A 16,391-nucleotide genomic window follows, 5' to 3' on the forward strand; every position below is an offset into this window, starting at 1 on the left:
TGGGAGGCCGAGATCCCTTGTAGGTTTATCTCCACCCATGCCATGAGAGAATCTATCACCAGCGACACCTGCTGGCCCCTTGGTTCCTCCCTGGCGGTTGATGTAAGCAACCGTTGTCGTGTTGTCTAACATTACTCGAATTGCTTTGCCTCGGAGTCTGTGGCTGAATTGCAGGCACGCTAGTCTGCTCGAGCTTCTAAGCGGTTTATGTTCCATGCCACCTCTTCCTTGTTTCATTGTCCCTGGGCTGTCAGTTCCTGACAGTGGGCTCCCCACCCTCGCAGGCTCACATCCGTGGTGAGCAAGTTCCAGTTTGGTGGGGATAGGCTTACTCCTCTTTTTAGGTGGTCTTCCTGTAGCCACCACTGGAGCTGAGAATGTACCTGAGTAGTCCTGTGACAATGGGTTCCATCGTGACAGTAAGGAACGCTGGAGTGGTCGCATTTGGTCCCTTGCCCACGGGATGACCTCCAGGTTTGATGACATGAGGCCGAGGACTTGAAGATAGTCCCATACCTTGGGGCGTGCATTAGTTCCATCAGTTTCCTCCTTCTCGGAGGAGGGAGGAAGACTTTGTTCTGTTTGGTGTCGAAATGAGCCACCAGGTACTTTAGCGATTGAGAGGGCTGCAGATTGCTCTTTCACATGTTCATGACCCAACCGATTTCCTGCAGTAGGCTCTTGACTCTGCTGGTCACCTGCCGGCTCTCCTCCGAAGACTTTGCCCTGATTAGCGAATCTTCCAGGTAAGGGTGTACCAAGATCCCATCCTTCCTAAGTGTTGCCGCCACGACCACGATTTTGGTGAAGGTTCTGGGGGCGGTTGCTAGGCCAAAGGGTAGCGCTCGGAACTGGTAATGGTGACCCAGTATCGCAAAGCGCAAGAAGCGCTGGTGATCCTGATGGACTGGGATGTGAAGGTAGACTTCCTGAAGATCCAGGGAGGTTAGAAACTTTCCTGGTTGTTCTGTCATTATTTATTTATTTTGTTTATTTATTTATTTAGAAACTTTTATATACCGGTATTAGTGGGGACATCATACCGGTTCACATAATAACTGAAGGTTTGGAAAATACATTTCAACAGGGAGAAAGAACCTGGGCGGGGGTAAACCAAAAGGTAGTAGGAGGATAGAGAAAACAAGAAGGTCATAACAAGAGAAAATAATTTACAAATTTACAATGAAATGTCTCCTTAAAATAAGGAGAGGGCGGTCACCTGAGTGGGGGTGGGGGGGGGGGGGGGGGGGGGGGGGAAGTGCAGGAGCTATTCGGTGTAAGCATGGTTGAACATTATTATGTTTGAACATTATTATGGAGCGAAGAGTTTCCATGCAGAAGTGTAGAACCCACAGATGATGGTTGACGTTCTTGAGATCCAAGATGAGCCGGAATGATCCTTCCTTCTTGGGAATGATAAAATTAATGGAATAGCGCCCCGTATTTTGTTGGGGCTTGGGAACCAGAGTTATTGCCTTCAGACTGAGTAGTCTTGTTAGAGTGGTTTCTACTGCCAGTCTCTTGGAATGGCAGGGCGACATCATAAATTTTTCTCAACCCGATCGGTGCTCCCTTCTAACCTCGCCGGGGATGGATTCGGTACGGCAATCCGAGCTCTGGAGACCGGAGACCTGAATTTAAAGATTTTTTCTTATCTGGTCTCGGCGCTTACCAATCGTCTGCTGGATGGTCTCCTGCTGCGCGGGGGGGGGGGGGGGAATTACCTTCACCGCCGCACTCATTTCTGCACCCGTTGCCTTTCAGCCACACTGGGGTCTAAGTCCATGCTGGGAATCGGCTACCAGACCAAGGCACACATCTGAGGGATATCAGAGATCACCTCAGGAATTCTCAACTGGGGGAGGGACCCTTAGGTATCACCGCAGGCGAGCAGGGCTCGAGCTTCTTTGCTGTAATTCTTAACATTATTCTAGTGTGTGGGATAGTGTCCGCATCTGCTAGGAGACGGAGAGATACTGAAGAGCTGAGGTTACTGCAGGGGTATATCTAGAGTGACGTCAGCTTTGAAATCTGACTCCATCTCCCATCTGCTAGCAGAAGAGCACAATACCCATTGGTCCTGAGTCCATCTGGCTACACGCTAGGAAATTATGAAAGACTTCTGACCTGTCTGGCCTATGATGCTTCCAAAATGACATCAAGAGCCTCTGCCATGGCCACCTGCAGAGTAGCATGGCTGTGGGCAACAAGCTTCAGCTAAGCTACAGGGAAAGACTCACTGACATACCCTGCTCAAGTAACAGTCGTTTCGGAGGGAAGGTGAAAGACCATAAAGGTGAGGGAAGGTGAAAAGACCATAAAGACTGCCAGAGCACTCCCCAAGCCCCCCACCAATTTCACACCTCTGACCTTTCAGAGGAAGCCTTATTTTTAAGGGAGGCATTTTCAAGGATCCTCTCACCTGTGACACCAAGCCTCAAATAAACATCAGCACGAGTAAAGCCCCAATGTGCATGGAATATGGAAAAGAGACTTTAAAAGCCCATAACAAGTAAAGAACTGGTTCCCAAGGCAGATCCAGCTCTTCAGGTGTGAGATAGACCGTCAGTGGCACAGGCCATGTTAAAGTCTCATGTGGACTATAGGATTCGGTTTTATCTCCAGTGTCGTTTCAGTACAGAGAGAGAACAATAAAGTTACAACAAAAAGGACTATATTTCTTAATGATCTGAAGCCAGCCACTCTAGTCTTTACAGATGTCCCCCAGTCTCTAACTTTCAAGAGAGTTAAATCTTCTACCTATGTCTAAATGTTGAGTCTTAGCCTAAATCTGACACCTCTGCCTAAGGCAGGATAAATAAACCATACAAAGGGGGGAAACTGAAAGAAAATTAAATCTGTTTGAAATAGACCCTCATTAAAGTAAGCCCAGTAGCAAGCAGAACAGAGCAAGAGGTGCACTCAAGATAATTCTTCATCCTCTTCCAACATAAAGTGCTCACATGCCTTAAAAACTAATCTCTTTTATGGCAGTGAGCCCAGAATAGTAACCTGAAGTCCTAATCTCCCCTGATGTAATACAGTCATTCTTCCAGAGACTGTTGCCAACAGCTATTGAAAAATTGTGAGTGCAATCTGCACACACACACCCACAGAGACTTAATTTTCTTTGCTCCTTTAAAAAAAAAGAATAAACAAAACTTCTATTAAACTTTTATTATAATATAAAGATGACATTTTTAAATTTCTTATTGATTGCATAAAGACAAGCATGGCATTTACAAAAATTCTTAAATTACAAAAATAGTCTTGAATTGTGCATGATGCTACAGAACGAATGTGGCGCACTACAGCTTTGCTTCGACTTAAAGCTTCAAAGAAAGTCTTTTTCAATAATATATTTGTAATTGGATTTTAGAACTTGCTTGAATTTTTTATATAGGCACTACCTCTATTTCCTGCTGCCATGTGAATATTGGATGCACGCATTCTATTTAATGCAGTGTTTCCCTCACCCGGTCCTGGAGACATACCTAGCCAGTCGGTTTTCAGGATTGCGACAATGAATATGCTTAAGATTTGCAGACGCTATCTCATGCATATTCACTGTGGCAACCCTGAAAACCTGAATGGCTAGGCGAGTCTCCAGGACAGGGTTGGGAAACACTGCATTCATGTATTGCTTTGTAGTGTCCATCGCATAATACAATATATGCATTGACTAGACATAATTTAGATAAACAGGCCATGATTTGCATGCCAGAAACTTCCAACCTCTTTAGGCCTGTCTGGAATATATAACCTCTGTGCAGTCAATTAAAATGGACTCTTAATGCAGACGCACTTGAAGCAGCACATCTGAACAGTGTGAAGGCCTTGTGTTCAAAGCCATCATTCTCTGCTAAAGGCCACAGAGGTGAAACTGTTGGTTAGGTAGTTTCTTCATAGTTCTTGGCTGTTTTCCACTGTGGGATGACTGATGTTTTGAAACACAAGTTCAAAGGGCTTTACTTACTAGATGGAACAATATTAGGGGCATTGACAATTAGTTATTTTTTCCTCATCCTAGTATAAAGGTCCACACGTGAGCAAGCCAGTCATTAATGTAGAAAAATGTTCAAATATTTCATGGATGGCCATAGCCTCAGCCTATATTACTTCCTGCAAGACTGTGAATGGGTATACATGCTGCAGGCTTAAGTTTTAAGCACTTGTGATGGTATAAGTATCTATGTATGAATTGAAGAGCTCTGTTTCTAGAAACATCAGCTGGGCTTTTATGTTCACAGCTACTATGACCATACAGAAGGTGAAAGGATTGTTGCATCGTTTACTCAAAGTGCCTGGTTCTGACCTCAGCCTTTCCTATAAAAGTTCAAAGGTGAGGAATGTCAATATTCAGCTATTCCATGAATGTAACTGGGAAACGGCTAAATGGGAAGTTGCCATGCTGTTTGTTAAATGCTCCACACTAGCACCTACAATGGAGTATAATGTAATCCCCTAAAAAGAAAATCCAATGTACTGTTTGTATACTATTTAAAAAAAAAAAAAAAAAAAGCAGCAGAAATCACCCATCTACATATGTCTCGGTCAACCGTCTATTCCACTTTTTCACCGTGTCTTAATTTTCTTCTATTCTAGATGGAAAGCAAAGAGATTGAACTTCAAAATGATTTAAAATCTTTGGAGTTTTACTCTCTAGAAAATGGAGACTGCATACTGGTACGATGGTAATAACTCCTTGATTAATAATGGGCTGAGCAGCAGCACCCGCCATGTAAGAAAATAAAAGCAAGCAGCAAGTTTGTTGAGGACACTGGTGAAGAGAACCCAGCTGGGAGAAGGGATTTACCAATCATTTGAGCAGCATTGTGTGGAAGAACGAGATTTTATAAAACATTTGGTTTGTAAGCTATTTGAGGATCATGCTGTATTTCTTTCTAGTCAAATATCCCATATTTTTTAAATTATTCTTCAGGGATGGGAGAGGAACTACAATCCTCATGGCCCAAAACTTGCTTTAGTTTCGAGGGTGCCCAGGATGGATTGAATTTAGAGGATTATAATTTTTGGTTATCTGTTTATGTGCCAGGAGGACTGTAGTGATTATAGATTTGTTTTATTTATAGTTCAGCATCAAGGAACAGTGAAACAGGTTTTAAAATAGGAGATGGAATGGAGGTAAAGGATGAGCAAGTTGACTGTAGGCTGGTCCTGTTCTCGCTTCCAAGTGTATCTTGTTTTACATTTTTGTCTCTGTTCCCAAGTTGGAAAACAAACCCTATCTCAATTCAGCGTCCTGATTTAGTTAGCTTAGTACCATTTATATTTTTTTTAGGCAAGATTTTGCACATTTTGGGGTAGATTTTCAAAAACGGCGCATTGGCGTACTTTTGTTGGCGCTCCAGGCGCCAACAAAAGTACGCCAATGGACCGCCCCGGGCCGAAACCACGCCCCCGGGCCCGCCCCCGAAACGCTGTGTCCCGCCCCGAAAACAGCGCGCCGCTCGGCCCCGCCCCCGACACGCCCCCCTCAGAAAACCCCGGGACTTACGCGAGTCCCGGGGCTCTGTGCGCGCCGGTGTGCCTATTGAACATAGGCACACCGGCGCGCAGGGCCCTGCTCACGTAAATCCGGGCGGATTTACGCGAGCAGGGCTCTTAAAATCCGCCCCTTTATGTAGGTGGTTTAAATTAGTCTGGTTTTATGAATGGGGAGGGTGGACCAAGAAACATTGCATTGCGTTCAGCATTACTCAAAAGTAACCCTTGAGCAATATTCAGCAAGCCAGTGAGCCATAAAGATACCCACATATTCAGTGGAACATAGCCAGATAAGTGGGCCACTGAATATCCCCTACTAAAGTTATTCAGATACACTTATAGAGGTAATTTGAGAGTACCCAGCTAATTCTAGCCAGGTAGCCCTGAATATCAGTGCTTACTGGTTATCATTTATCTCAGCCCCTGGAGCACCTCCACTGCCTAGTCTTTACCTGGCTAACTTCTGTGGAGGTAGTGAGTTACCCAGATAAAATTTAGCCTTACACTGGAAGAAAATAGTCAGAGCTTGGATTGTTGTCCAGGTAATTAGAAAAATTACCCAAAAAAACCCTTTGGCTATAGACCTCGATTTTTGATAGCAGTTAGAGTAGAGTCGAATATGGGAATCTTCGTTGAGTTGCTATTACTAAGGCATGTGGATCTGGGCTCACATCTGAACCCCATTATATGAGTTGGCTGGCTCATCCCTACCTCAAAGAGCCACTATTCCTTTACCGAGTAATGGGATACTTGCTATTTGAGAATAGTTGGCAATTTCTTTATGCAAACAGTAATGCGTACCTGAGTTTATACAGTTGCAAGGAAAATAGTTTAACAAATCTAACAGAAACTGATCTTCACTGCTAAAATTAAACATTTATTTAAAAAATAAATCTGCTAAGTTGCAATATTTTCTTCTCATTGCATGTATATTTTTAATCATTTAAAAACAAGAAATTATTCTTTCCTTATAACATGATGGGAACAGATGCTGCATAATCCTCACGTTGTGACTTTCACTTATGTTAGCGTATCGTCAGCCTGTAACAGGAATTTCTATGGTAAGAACATAGGCAATGTAAACGAAAATATTACAAAATTCATGTTCACTTCTAGAGCAGTGTCTTGATTTAGAGATCTCCCGTCCAGTTAGAGTATGGATCTAACTGGGAAATCTTTGGTCATCTATTTTCACATGCACAAGGAGTCCCACATTGTTCTTTTTTTGCCCAAAGCTTCGTTAGTTCTTCTGGAGAGTACTGAGGGGAAGACAGCATCCCACTTTCGCACTGCTTCTCACATAACCAAAGACTGTCCTGTTTCAAACAGAAATGTAAATCATAACAGTGTAACCAAAGCGCTGACCCACAAGGCAGCCCATCATTCTTTACACTACAGTGAGCTGAGCACATCCCACGCAGTCAATGGAGAGAATTACTGCTCCCATACTTTTGAGTACTTTATCTGATGAAACAGATGCTGGAGGCAAATACTAGAGAGATTTAAGATACTGGAACAATTCCAAGTCACACAGAAGTAGGGATGTGCAGCCCCAAATTTTCAGTTTGTGTTCGTTATGGGGAGGGGGGTTCATTTTTAGTTAGTTCTGTTCATTTGCCAAAAAAAAAAAATCACCACCTCTTTGAGGCCAAAAAATTGCCCCAGGACTGAGGCAATCACCAAGGCCTCTAGGGCCAGCAGCTGATTCTTGGCAAGTGCTGGGGCTGAGAATGTCATTTTTCGTGAGTCAGGACACAGATGGGAATATGCCATCGCTCTTGCCTGTTTCAATGCTGGAGCCAGGAAGAGAGGGGCCAGGGTGGATACTTTTTGTCAGAGACTACAAATGATCCGAAAATGGCCTCATTCCTTGCATTTGTTAAAAATAAATGCACACCCGTATCTAGCAGTAGTTCCAGCCCAGCCACTATGGCTGACGAATCGTAGACTATTACTCCCGTACGGCAGCTTAAAACATGCTGCTGTGAAAGGACTTGGCTAGGTCATTAGCACTGGAGAACATGGTCACCTCATTTCAGTATGCAACATGCAGGACTCTGGTCAAGCTGTTGCTGGAGCCTACTTTTGCCATGAGTTAGTTGGTAAACATGAAAACTCCTACCAAACTCTGGCACCAGTAGAAAGATTTGCCATAAGTACAAACAAACTCAGCCTTAGTAAAAGGAGAGGCAGACTTGTTTTGCGTATTCCTATTGGACTCTCCCAAAACTCACCTCCCCTTCATTGCCTGTACATTTGCTCTTGTATAATTAGGACTCGGTGGTTAGAGGTGAGGCAGGAAATATGACATCACTAATACCCAATTCCAAACCCAATCACCTTATCAAAACCACATAATAAATGGGTGCTGTCAAAGTGGCAATTGATACTGTACATCATAAGACACTCTTACAAATAACAGCCAGCCAGCTGCCTCACTCCTTTAGAACTGCAGTGTGCACAAAAAGCAACTCTCTTCTTAAATTTACATTTTTCAATTTGCCTTTTAAAGGGGCAGTCTCTAATTTGTTGTACTTTAGATATTTAATATATCCTTGAGCTGATCTTATTATTTTTCTGGTATTTCACCCAGTTTCATGTACAGCTGCTGGGGGGAATGGGTGCAATAATGATTAAATATTATTTCTAATGCAAAATCACCATTTACAAAATTACAATTTTTCAGGTTTTTTTTTATAGACTCTTTTTCACCAGTCTGTCTTCCAGACCCAAGTTCTTAGCCTCTTCTACTGTATCCAAGCCTCTCTTCCTATGTGCCTGCACAAGGCAATAACAAAATCATCTGTATTATGGAATTGAGACTTTTAGGAACTAAAGTAAAATGGCCACAGCATTGTTTTTTTAGTGTGACTTTTTTTTTTTTTTTTTTTTAAGTCGTCACTTTTTTGCCCCTTTAATTCCATCCTTAACTTGTGCTTATAGTTATTTAATAACTTTATTCCATAGAATAAAGTTGGAGTAGACACAAAGGTTAGAGATAGCAGAAGTCAGACTAATTGAGTGTATTGTTCTAGTTTAGTTCAGAAGTTGCAAGAAACTGAAAAAACACAAGGTGACTTGTATAAATTTTAGTAAAGTACAGTCAACAAGGTGCTTACCTGGTATCTCACAGGACCAATAGCTGCCATCCATATGCCCATGCTTACATCTTCACCCTATAAACATTTTTTAAAAAGAGGTTAAAATCCAACAATAAGGAAAAATAAAAATAATTCAATCATTTGTGGAGTTTCAGATTACTACAATCACCTGGAGCTCAATTCACCCAAATTATTTTTGGCATTTTCAAGATCCAAGGAGAAAAAAAAAGCCAAACTTCAACGATGGTAGAAGCAGACAATTGATATGGGGGGGGGAAAAATATTTAGTATGTACGAGAGGGGACCACTATAGTCATTCACGAATCCCTTTCATGATATGCACACACATGGATTCATCCAATTATATTTATACATTCTATTTATCTTAGGGCACCCCTCAAGTCAAAATAAATTTGCACCAGCCTCTGGTTAGTAGAGCACTGCTAAACCATAAAATATGTTTTAATAAATGAAAAAATCCACTTGAATATATTAGAATTAGGATTATCAAAAGTAATATTCATTTTCACAGATTTTTTTTTTTTAAGACTTCCTAAAGTCGCCGATACAAGTTTAGCAAATCCTCACATTTTAAAAAGTGGGATTTTGTTTTCTAACAGCAAGGATAGTGAGATTTGGAAGATACACACCAAAAGTGCTTTCTTTTATGCTTGTAAGATCAGTTCCCCCCCTTCCCCAGGATTTCTGCAGCAAATTCTGCGATACTTAGGTGGAAAATGTGCATAACTTTGCATGTATCTGCATATTAATGCACAATACTATTTTACATTCTAAAAAGAAGTAGGGGAATCTGGGGCATGGGGATTGAGAGGGGATATCATCCAAGGATACTGGAAAAGGAATCTCAGGCTGGTCTGGGGTCAGAGGGAACAGGAATGAGTGGAAGAGAGAAGTAGGGATCCATAAGAAGGGATCCTCAATTGGGGAAAGGGACCCAGCCTCAGGAGGGATGATTCACTCACTCAACAATCCCTTCTTTCACACCCCTCCAGTCACCTCATTCTCTGCATGCCCTCCTCTGATCTCTTACCCTCAATCCCTTCCCTCACTTTCCATCCTCCATACCCTCTCTAATCCGCTCAGTCTCTCGTGCTCCATTCCCCCCACACCCTTATTCCCTCACTTTCTCTCCCTACCTTCCCCTGCACCCTCTGATACCCTCCTGACCCCATCACCTATCTCAACTCTTATCCCGCCCCCCCCACCCCATCTCCAGCCCTTCATCTGTAATCAAACTGCCCCAATCCCCTTTCGGACTACTCCTCATGTACCAGCCTCCCCCCATCGATTGGCAACAGGAGAGCAGCAGCATATCAGGCCACATCCTCCTCTTCTGCCACCCAGGCCCAACTGTAGCGTTCAACCACACAACTGTGTGTTCAGAATGATTGAAAGTTGCAGTTGGCCCACATAGCACAAGATGCTGCTGCTGCTCAACCTCATCCTGCAGCCCAAACAGCAAGGGGATGGAGGATTTACAGCCTGCAGCAGACCAACTTCCTTTCCACAACCCAGCTTAATTTGCGGACCATATTTAGTAGCTCTGGTCTCCCACAGCAACTCTGCGGACACTAGTAAAATATGCAGGAAGAGGTGAATTTTCAGCCCTTCCTGCAGTTGCAGAATTGAGGGAGACAGAGGACCCTATCTAAGATCAAGAAACCCTTCAATCATTCAAATAGTCTTAGCTTTGTTGCAGCAAATACAATGGAATCTCCACTAACTAATAAGTTGGATAGGGGAAGCCATAAAGGAGCAACTTGGATAAAGTGAATTGCCTTTTCCTGAGGCATATTCATGTAAAGTGAATTAATGTCCCTGCTCACCAGAAAATACTATGCATTAAGATTACATCAGTCCCAAATACAAGATTTCTGTACAGGAAAAAGGTTTCAGAACATTTTTTTACAAGCATGGATAATGACTGTTGAAGGTTCTGACATCACCAGAGCTTTCATCACTTGAATTGTCAAAAGCACCAAGTTTAAGGCAGTGATTCATATTTTTATCCATGTTTGGACCCAGGGGAATAATTATCTTCAGCCCTTTGAAATGCACTAAGTTTGAACTGTTTTGTGTCACTATAAAATGCATCAACAGTTACTCCTAGGGTAATTGTGTACGAAAAAAATTTAAAACTTATGCCCACAAAAATTTAAAACCTATGCTAAATTCTGCATACCTTATATTGGTCAAAATAACACAATATACATAAGTAATTTAAAATGTAATACAGAAAAAAGATTTACTTAAAGATGCAGAGTTTGAGCAGTTTCCCTAGATGTACACTGTAAGTGTCCCTTTCCGCCCTCTCTCCCTACTCCCCAGGGCAGTCTTCTTTCACGTTGCTCTCTCAGGCCCCAACTCCTCTACTATCTCTCCCCTCCCCCTCTAGGCTCAACCCCCTTCTAGTCCGTTTGACCCCTCTCTTACTACTACCCTCACACAGGCTCCCTCTGTCCCTCTCTCACACATACCCCCTCACCCAGGCTCCTTTCTCTCACACATACATCTCATCATACAGACTCCCTCTCTCCCACACAGGTTCTCTCTCACACAAACACACACACCTTCACACAGGCTCCCTCTCACAAACAAGCAAGCATCCTCACTCCCTCATATACACACTGGCTCCAAATCTCTCACATATATATATACGTATACACACTTCTTCATAATCTCCTCACATAAACTCCCTCTCTCTCTGGCACACACACCCCTAACATGCATCCTCACATCTTGCACACACCTCCTCACACAGACAGACTCACTCTCACTGAGGCCTGCTCCATCTTCACTGCCAGTGGGGCCTTCACCGTTTTCGCCATGAGTGGGATGGGCTACCCTCATGGCCACTGGGACTTGCACCACCATGAGGAGAACAACCCCTGCAACTAGCCTCTAAGAAGATATTTTTAAAGTGATCTAGTCAGCTAACTAAAGTTAGCTGGCTCATTTCATCCCTTTGAAAAATGACCATGGCTCAGCAGCAAAGTCGAGCAGAGCCAAAAGTGGGTTTTCCAGGAAGTGGGTTAGGTTGGAGAAGCCAACTGTGTATAGGTCTAACTTTCATAATGTATGAATACCTTGCATGCACAGGATTTGCATAATTTCAAGTGGTGTCAATGTCTCCCTGTCCTTTTCAAGCCTCCTGCCCAAGCAATCTGAAAACACACTGACCCTCCCTTTCTCCTACCCCCATCTCATAAAAGAGAGATTATTTCTTCTCTCCTCCACTGCCCTCTGGCAGCAACCAATTAAAGCAATAAATCCCATCCTCCTGAACCTTTGCTTTCCACCAGTCTGAACCCCTAGACTCCCCCTCTCATCCTGATTCCTCTTCACTGGCAGGAGGGACATGAAAGCCTTGCTGCTGACATTGTGGGTCACTGATGAATGGTGCACCTACTGGTGCTGCAGCATGCGTAGAGCGGTGAAATGCCAGTAAATGATCCCATGCAGTAGCTACATCAAGACATGTAAAAGAAAAGCAACCAAAGGAGAAGGAATGTTTTTTAATAGCCAGTGGTAGAAAAATATTTAGAAAAGTTAGGCACCAGACAACATTTAAGAGCTAAGAGCCAAGGGAAAAATGTTGTCTTTATAATTTACTCTTTATTATTTTTTGTTTGTTTTTTTTACTCCATTTTTGTGTGTTGATCTTATTTTGCTTTTTGTTGGGGGGGTGGGGAAGGAACTACTTCCTAGCGTGTAGACAGATGGACTCAGGACCAGTGGGTTATGCTCCCCTGGCAGCAGATTTGAGACTGAGCAAGCTGACGTCACAGTATATATAATCCTGCAGTGAACCTACCCTGCCAGTATTCTCTGTCTGCAGTAGATGGTGGATGTGCATCTCCCTATGGGGATTGCTTTGAGGTTTTTTGGAAGGAGAAATCTGTCATTTGTCTTAAGGAAAAGAAAGGCCCCCCCCCTCCCACGATGATACCAAAAGGTCCCTCCCCCAGTTGAGAATTCCTGAGGTGATTTCCATGGTCCCTCAGAGGTTTGCCTTGGTCCGGTAGCTGGGTTTCCCGGCGTGGTCTTAGCTGCTCGTTCAACTGAAAGAAAGGAAGTGCAGGAGGCCAAGAACAGGAGGCCAAGTGCGGCGGTGACAGCAGATGTCCTCTCCCCCCACAGCCAGAGACCATTTCTGTACTAAGCCGGTAAGTGCTGAGCTCAGGTAAGGTTTAAGAAAATGAACGTTTTGGGCCGGATTTCAAAAAGGGTTACGTGCATAAGGCACGCGCATAACCCTTTTAAAATCCCCCTGGGCTCGCCGAGCCTATTTTGCATAGGCTCGGCGGCGTGCACAAGCCCCGGGACGCGCATAAGTGCCGGGGCTTGCCTGGGGGGGGCGTGTCGGGAGTGATGCAGCGTTTTCGGGGCGTGTCCGTGGGCGTGTTTCCGGCTCGGGGGCGTTTTGGGGGCGTGGCCGGGTATCCCGACACAGCGGCCTGTGTCGGGGCCTGCCACGCCTCACTTTTAAGATAAAGGTAGGGAGCGGGTTTAGATAAGGCCAGGGGGGTGGGTTAGGGAGGGGAAGGTGCGGGGGAGGTGAATGGAAAGTTCCCTCCGAGGTTGCTCCGATTTCGGAGCGGCCTCGGAGGGAACGGGCAGTGCGCGCAGGGCTCGGCGCTCGCAAGGTGCACAAATGTGCACCCCTTTGCGCACGCCGACCCCGGATTTTATAAGCTACGCGCATATCTTATAAAATCCCGCGTACTTTTGTTCGTGCCTGGTGTGCGAACAAAAGTACGCGCGCGCGTAGATTTGTAAAATCTACCCCTTTACCGTTAGATACAGAGACAGTTAAAGGGGTTTTTAGGATTTCTCTAGTCTCCGTGCTCAGTGTGCAGTCCCGACTTTAGTTCACGCTCCCTTTGGGGTTGGGGAACTGGGCAGCCTGGCGAGTTGAGCAGCCACGGTGGGCTAGGCCCTGCAGTTATGCTTTGTGCTTGCATGCTACGTGGCAGACTGTGGTGGCGTTTTCGCACATTCTTGTGTATGTTTTGCTGCCCTCTACAGGCTGGTGTGCGCAGTGCATCGGTTCTGCACACACCTTGTGTGCTCAGTTTTGTGCGCACAAGTTTTGCACTGTTTCAAACGCTTTGCTTGGTGTATAACTTGTGCGTGTGACCTGCCGCGCTTACCTCGCTGGTGCTTAATTTTTGTGCGCCTAAATTTTGGAGCACGAGCCGTTTAGATGCACGTTTACTGCTGTGATGGCGGTAAAGAAGAAGCCTAAGCGCCTTTCTCTTTGTGTTGCCTGTCATATTAGGGCTTCTCAGGCTGAACTGTTTTCTAACATGTGTCAGTGCCATTTCGGACGCTCAGGATGAGATGTCTTCCTCGGATTTTGCTAAGCCTGGCTCCTCCCATTCTGATGATTGGTTGGCTACAGCCTTGGCTGGAGGGACACCAGACCATGATTCTCCCTTTGCTGGCTCGTCTGCTAGAGAGGGTAGTTCTGTGGGCCCTGCTCCAGTTCCTTCTGAACTTGGTTTGGGCTCGGCTGCTTTTTCTTGGGTGGAATTTTTTTTTTTTTTTTTTAAGGCTTACACGCTTTTCTTCACACACAGTCCTCCGCTTCACCTAATCCTTTCAAAACAGACTTTCAGCTGGTGGCTCCTCTCTCTTCCAGTCCTATGCTAAAGCGATGGGGCTCGCCTTGGCTCCCTGCGGGTATTCTGGACAGGAACCTGGATGGCACTGATGAGTCAGACCCTGATTCCCTGGAAGATGGGGAAATCCCACCTGGTCTGGAACCGTATCACAGCATGTTGCGGTTCTTTCATAGAGATGAACTGCCAGCCCTGATTTCCAAGACTTTGCAACAGCTGGGAGTTCCTGGTGCGGATGCTATGTCATAGCCGAAGAGGAATCCCATTTTGGTTTCCTTGTGTAAAGGCTCTAGTTTTTTTTTTCCTGTGCTGGATGCTATTCAGGAACTAATTGATCTTGAATGGGATGCCCTAGAGGCAAATTTTAAAAGAGATCAAAGGTTGGAAGGCCTGTACCCCCTGGTTCCAACTGTGCGAGAGCGTTTGCGTTTTCCCCTTCCCCAGAGTGGATGCACTGGTATGTGCCATCTCTAAGCAGATGACTATCCCCCTAGAAGGATTGAGACTATTCTTAAGCAAGCCTTTGAGGCAGTGGTGATGACTTTACAGATCGCTTCCTGTTGCTCCCTAGTGGCGCAATCTTGTCTGCTTCTCTCTCAGGAGGTTGATGATTCTGGAGGGAATTCCAGAGTGGTTATGGAACCCCACTACCGCCTTTTTAGCAGACGTGAGCTGCGATTTGTTCCGTACCTTGGCCAGAGGAGTGGCTTTGGTGATAGCGGCCAGGCGTCAACTCTGGTTGTGAAATTGGTCAGCTGATGCAGCCTCCAAAGCCTCGCTCTTGTTTGGAAGTGACTAGAAGAAACTGGCCAGTAATTAGGGCAAATCGCCACTTCCTCGGTTGCCAGAGGATAAGAAGCAATTGCACTGCCCCTTTGGTATGAAGGGTCATTTCCAGGGTTCCAAGTGGTTTCATCCCTACAGAGGGTCAACCTTCCAGAGGATTCAGCCTTTCGGTAGGCCTGAGTCCTTTCATCCCAGACAGCCTAAGAGAGGAGCGGGCTTGGGTGTCGGACCTTACCAAGCTTCCCAATGAAGGTTGTCAACCCGCATTTGGGAACAAGAGATAGGGGGATGCCTCTCTCTTTTATCAGAGGTGGGTCAAGATCACATCAGACCAGTGGGTCCTGGAGGTAATTTGGGAAGGATATGCACTGGAATTTTGCAGTGTTCCTCAGGACATGTTCATGGTGTCTCCTTGCCACTCCCTGCAGAAGAAGCAGGCAGTGGAGTCTACGCTTCAAAGGCTCTTCAGGCTGAGGTTCTAATGCTCACATCTCAAAGAATGGGGTGATATTCCATTAATTTTGTTGTACCCAAGAAGGAGGGCTCCTTTAGTCCCATCCTGGATCTCAAAAGGGTCAACCGTCATTTGAAGGTAACTTATTTTTGCATGGAAACCTTATGCTCTGTGATAATGGCAGTGCAGTCGGGGGAATTTCTGACCTCCCTGGATCTGTCTGAGACCTACTTCCATATTCCCATCTGTTTGGAATACCAATGTTTTCTATGTTTTGCGGTGTTGGGGCACCATTATCAGTTTCAGGCACTGCCCTTTGATCTAGCCACCGCCTCCAGAATGATTTCCAAGATCATGGTGGTAGTAGCGGCAGCCTGGAGAAGAGAGAGGATCCTGATGCACCCATACTTAGATGGCTGGCTGATTCAAGCCAAGTCTCAGGGAAAGAGCCGCCTGATGGCATACAAAGTGATCTCCTTGTTGTAGGAGCTCGGTTGGATGGCGAACCTGGCCACAAGCAGTCTTCAGCCATCCCAGTCGTTTGAGTATCTGAGGGTTCGGTTCGCCACAGGACAAGATTTTCCTGCCGGAAGTTCGATTTCAGAAATTAATGGCTCAGGTGCGTCAGTTAGTGAACACTATAAGCTCGACGGTGTAGTCCTATCTAAAGGTGCCCGGCCTGATGGCGGCAACCCTGGAAGTGGTACCAAGGGCAAGGGTGCATAGGCATCTTCTTCAGTACTTGTTACTGGCTTGTTGGAGTCCACAATCTCAGGACTATTTGGTTTGACTCCACTTGCTGATGGAAGTCTGCTTTTGCCTCCAATGGTGGTTGCAGAAACAGAGTTTCCTTGTCCTCCCTAACCTGGTTGGTACTTATGATAAATTTGAGTCTCT

The 16,391-nt window shown here is 45.0% G+C and overlaps 2 protein-coding genes across 6 annotated transcripts in view; one reads left to right on the forward strand and one right to left on the reverse strand.

The window, feature by feature from the left end:
• TBCE (tubulin folding cofactor E) overlaps positions 1-4,879 on the forward strand; it is a 131,414-nt gene extending 126,535 nt beyond the window's left edge. The window contains exons 16-17 of one of the 2 annotated variants that reach the window (XM_029593847.1): positions 4,251-4,342; positions 4,606-4,879. In XM_029593847.1, coding sequence (XP_029449707.1) covers positions 4,251-4,342; positions 4,606-4,698 — 185 coding nt within the window. In that variant the 3' untranslated portion in view covers positions 4,699-4,879. Of the gene's footprint in view, positions 1-4,250 lie in introns of both variants that reach the window. The other variant, XM_029593846.1, reaches the window with a different exon arrangement.
• A 1,485-nt stretch (positions 4,880-6,364) lies between these two features.
• The window catches only part of B3GALNT2 (beta-1,3-N-acetylgalactosaminyltransferase 2), a 141,456-nt gene continuing 131,429 nt past the window's right edge, over positions 6,365-16,391 (reverse strand). For 3 of the 4 annotated variants that reach the window (XM_029593851.1, XM_029593849.1, XM_029593848.1), the window contains 2 exons: positions 8,628-8,684; positions 6,365-6,824 (listed from right to left, as the gene is read on the reverse strand). In XM_029593851.1, coding sequence (XP_029449711.1) covers positions 6,690-6,824; positions 8,628-8,684 — 192 coding nt within the window. In that variant the 3' untranslated portion in view covers positions 6,365-6,689. The remainder of the gene's footprint in view (positions 6,825-8,627; positions 8,685-16,391) is intronic. The other variant, XM_029593850.1, reaches the window with a different exon arrangement.

Source organism: Rhinatrema bivittatum, chromosome 3, assembly GCF_901001135.1.
Source record: "Rhinatrema bivittatum chromosome 3, aRhiBiv1.1, whole genome shotgun sequence".
NCBI classification, from domain to species: Eukaryota; Metazoa; Chordata; class Amphibia; order Gymnophiona; family Rhinatrematidae; genus Rhinatrema; species Rhinatrema bivittatum.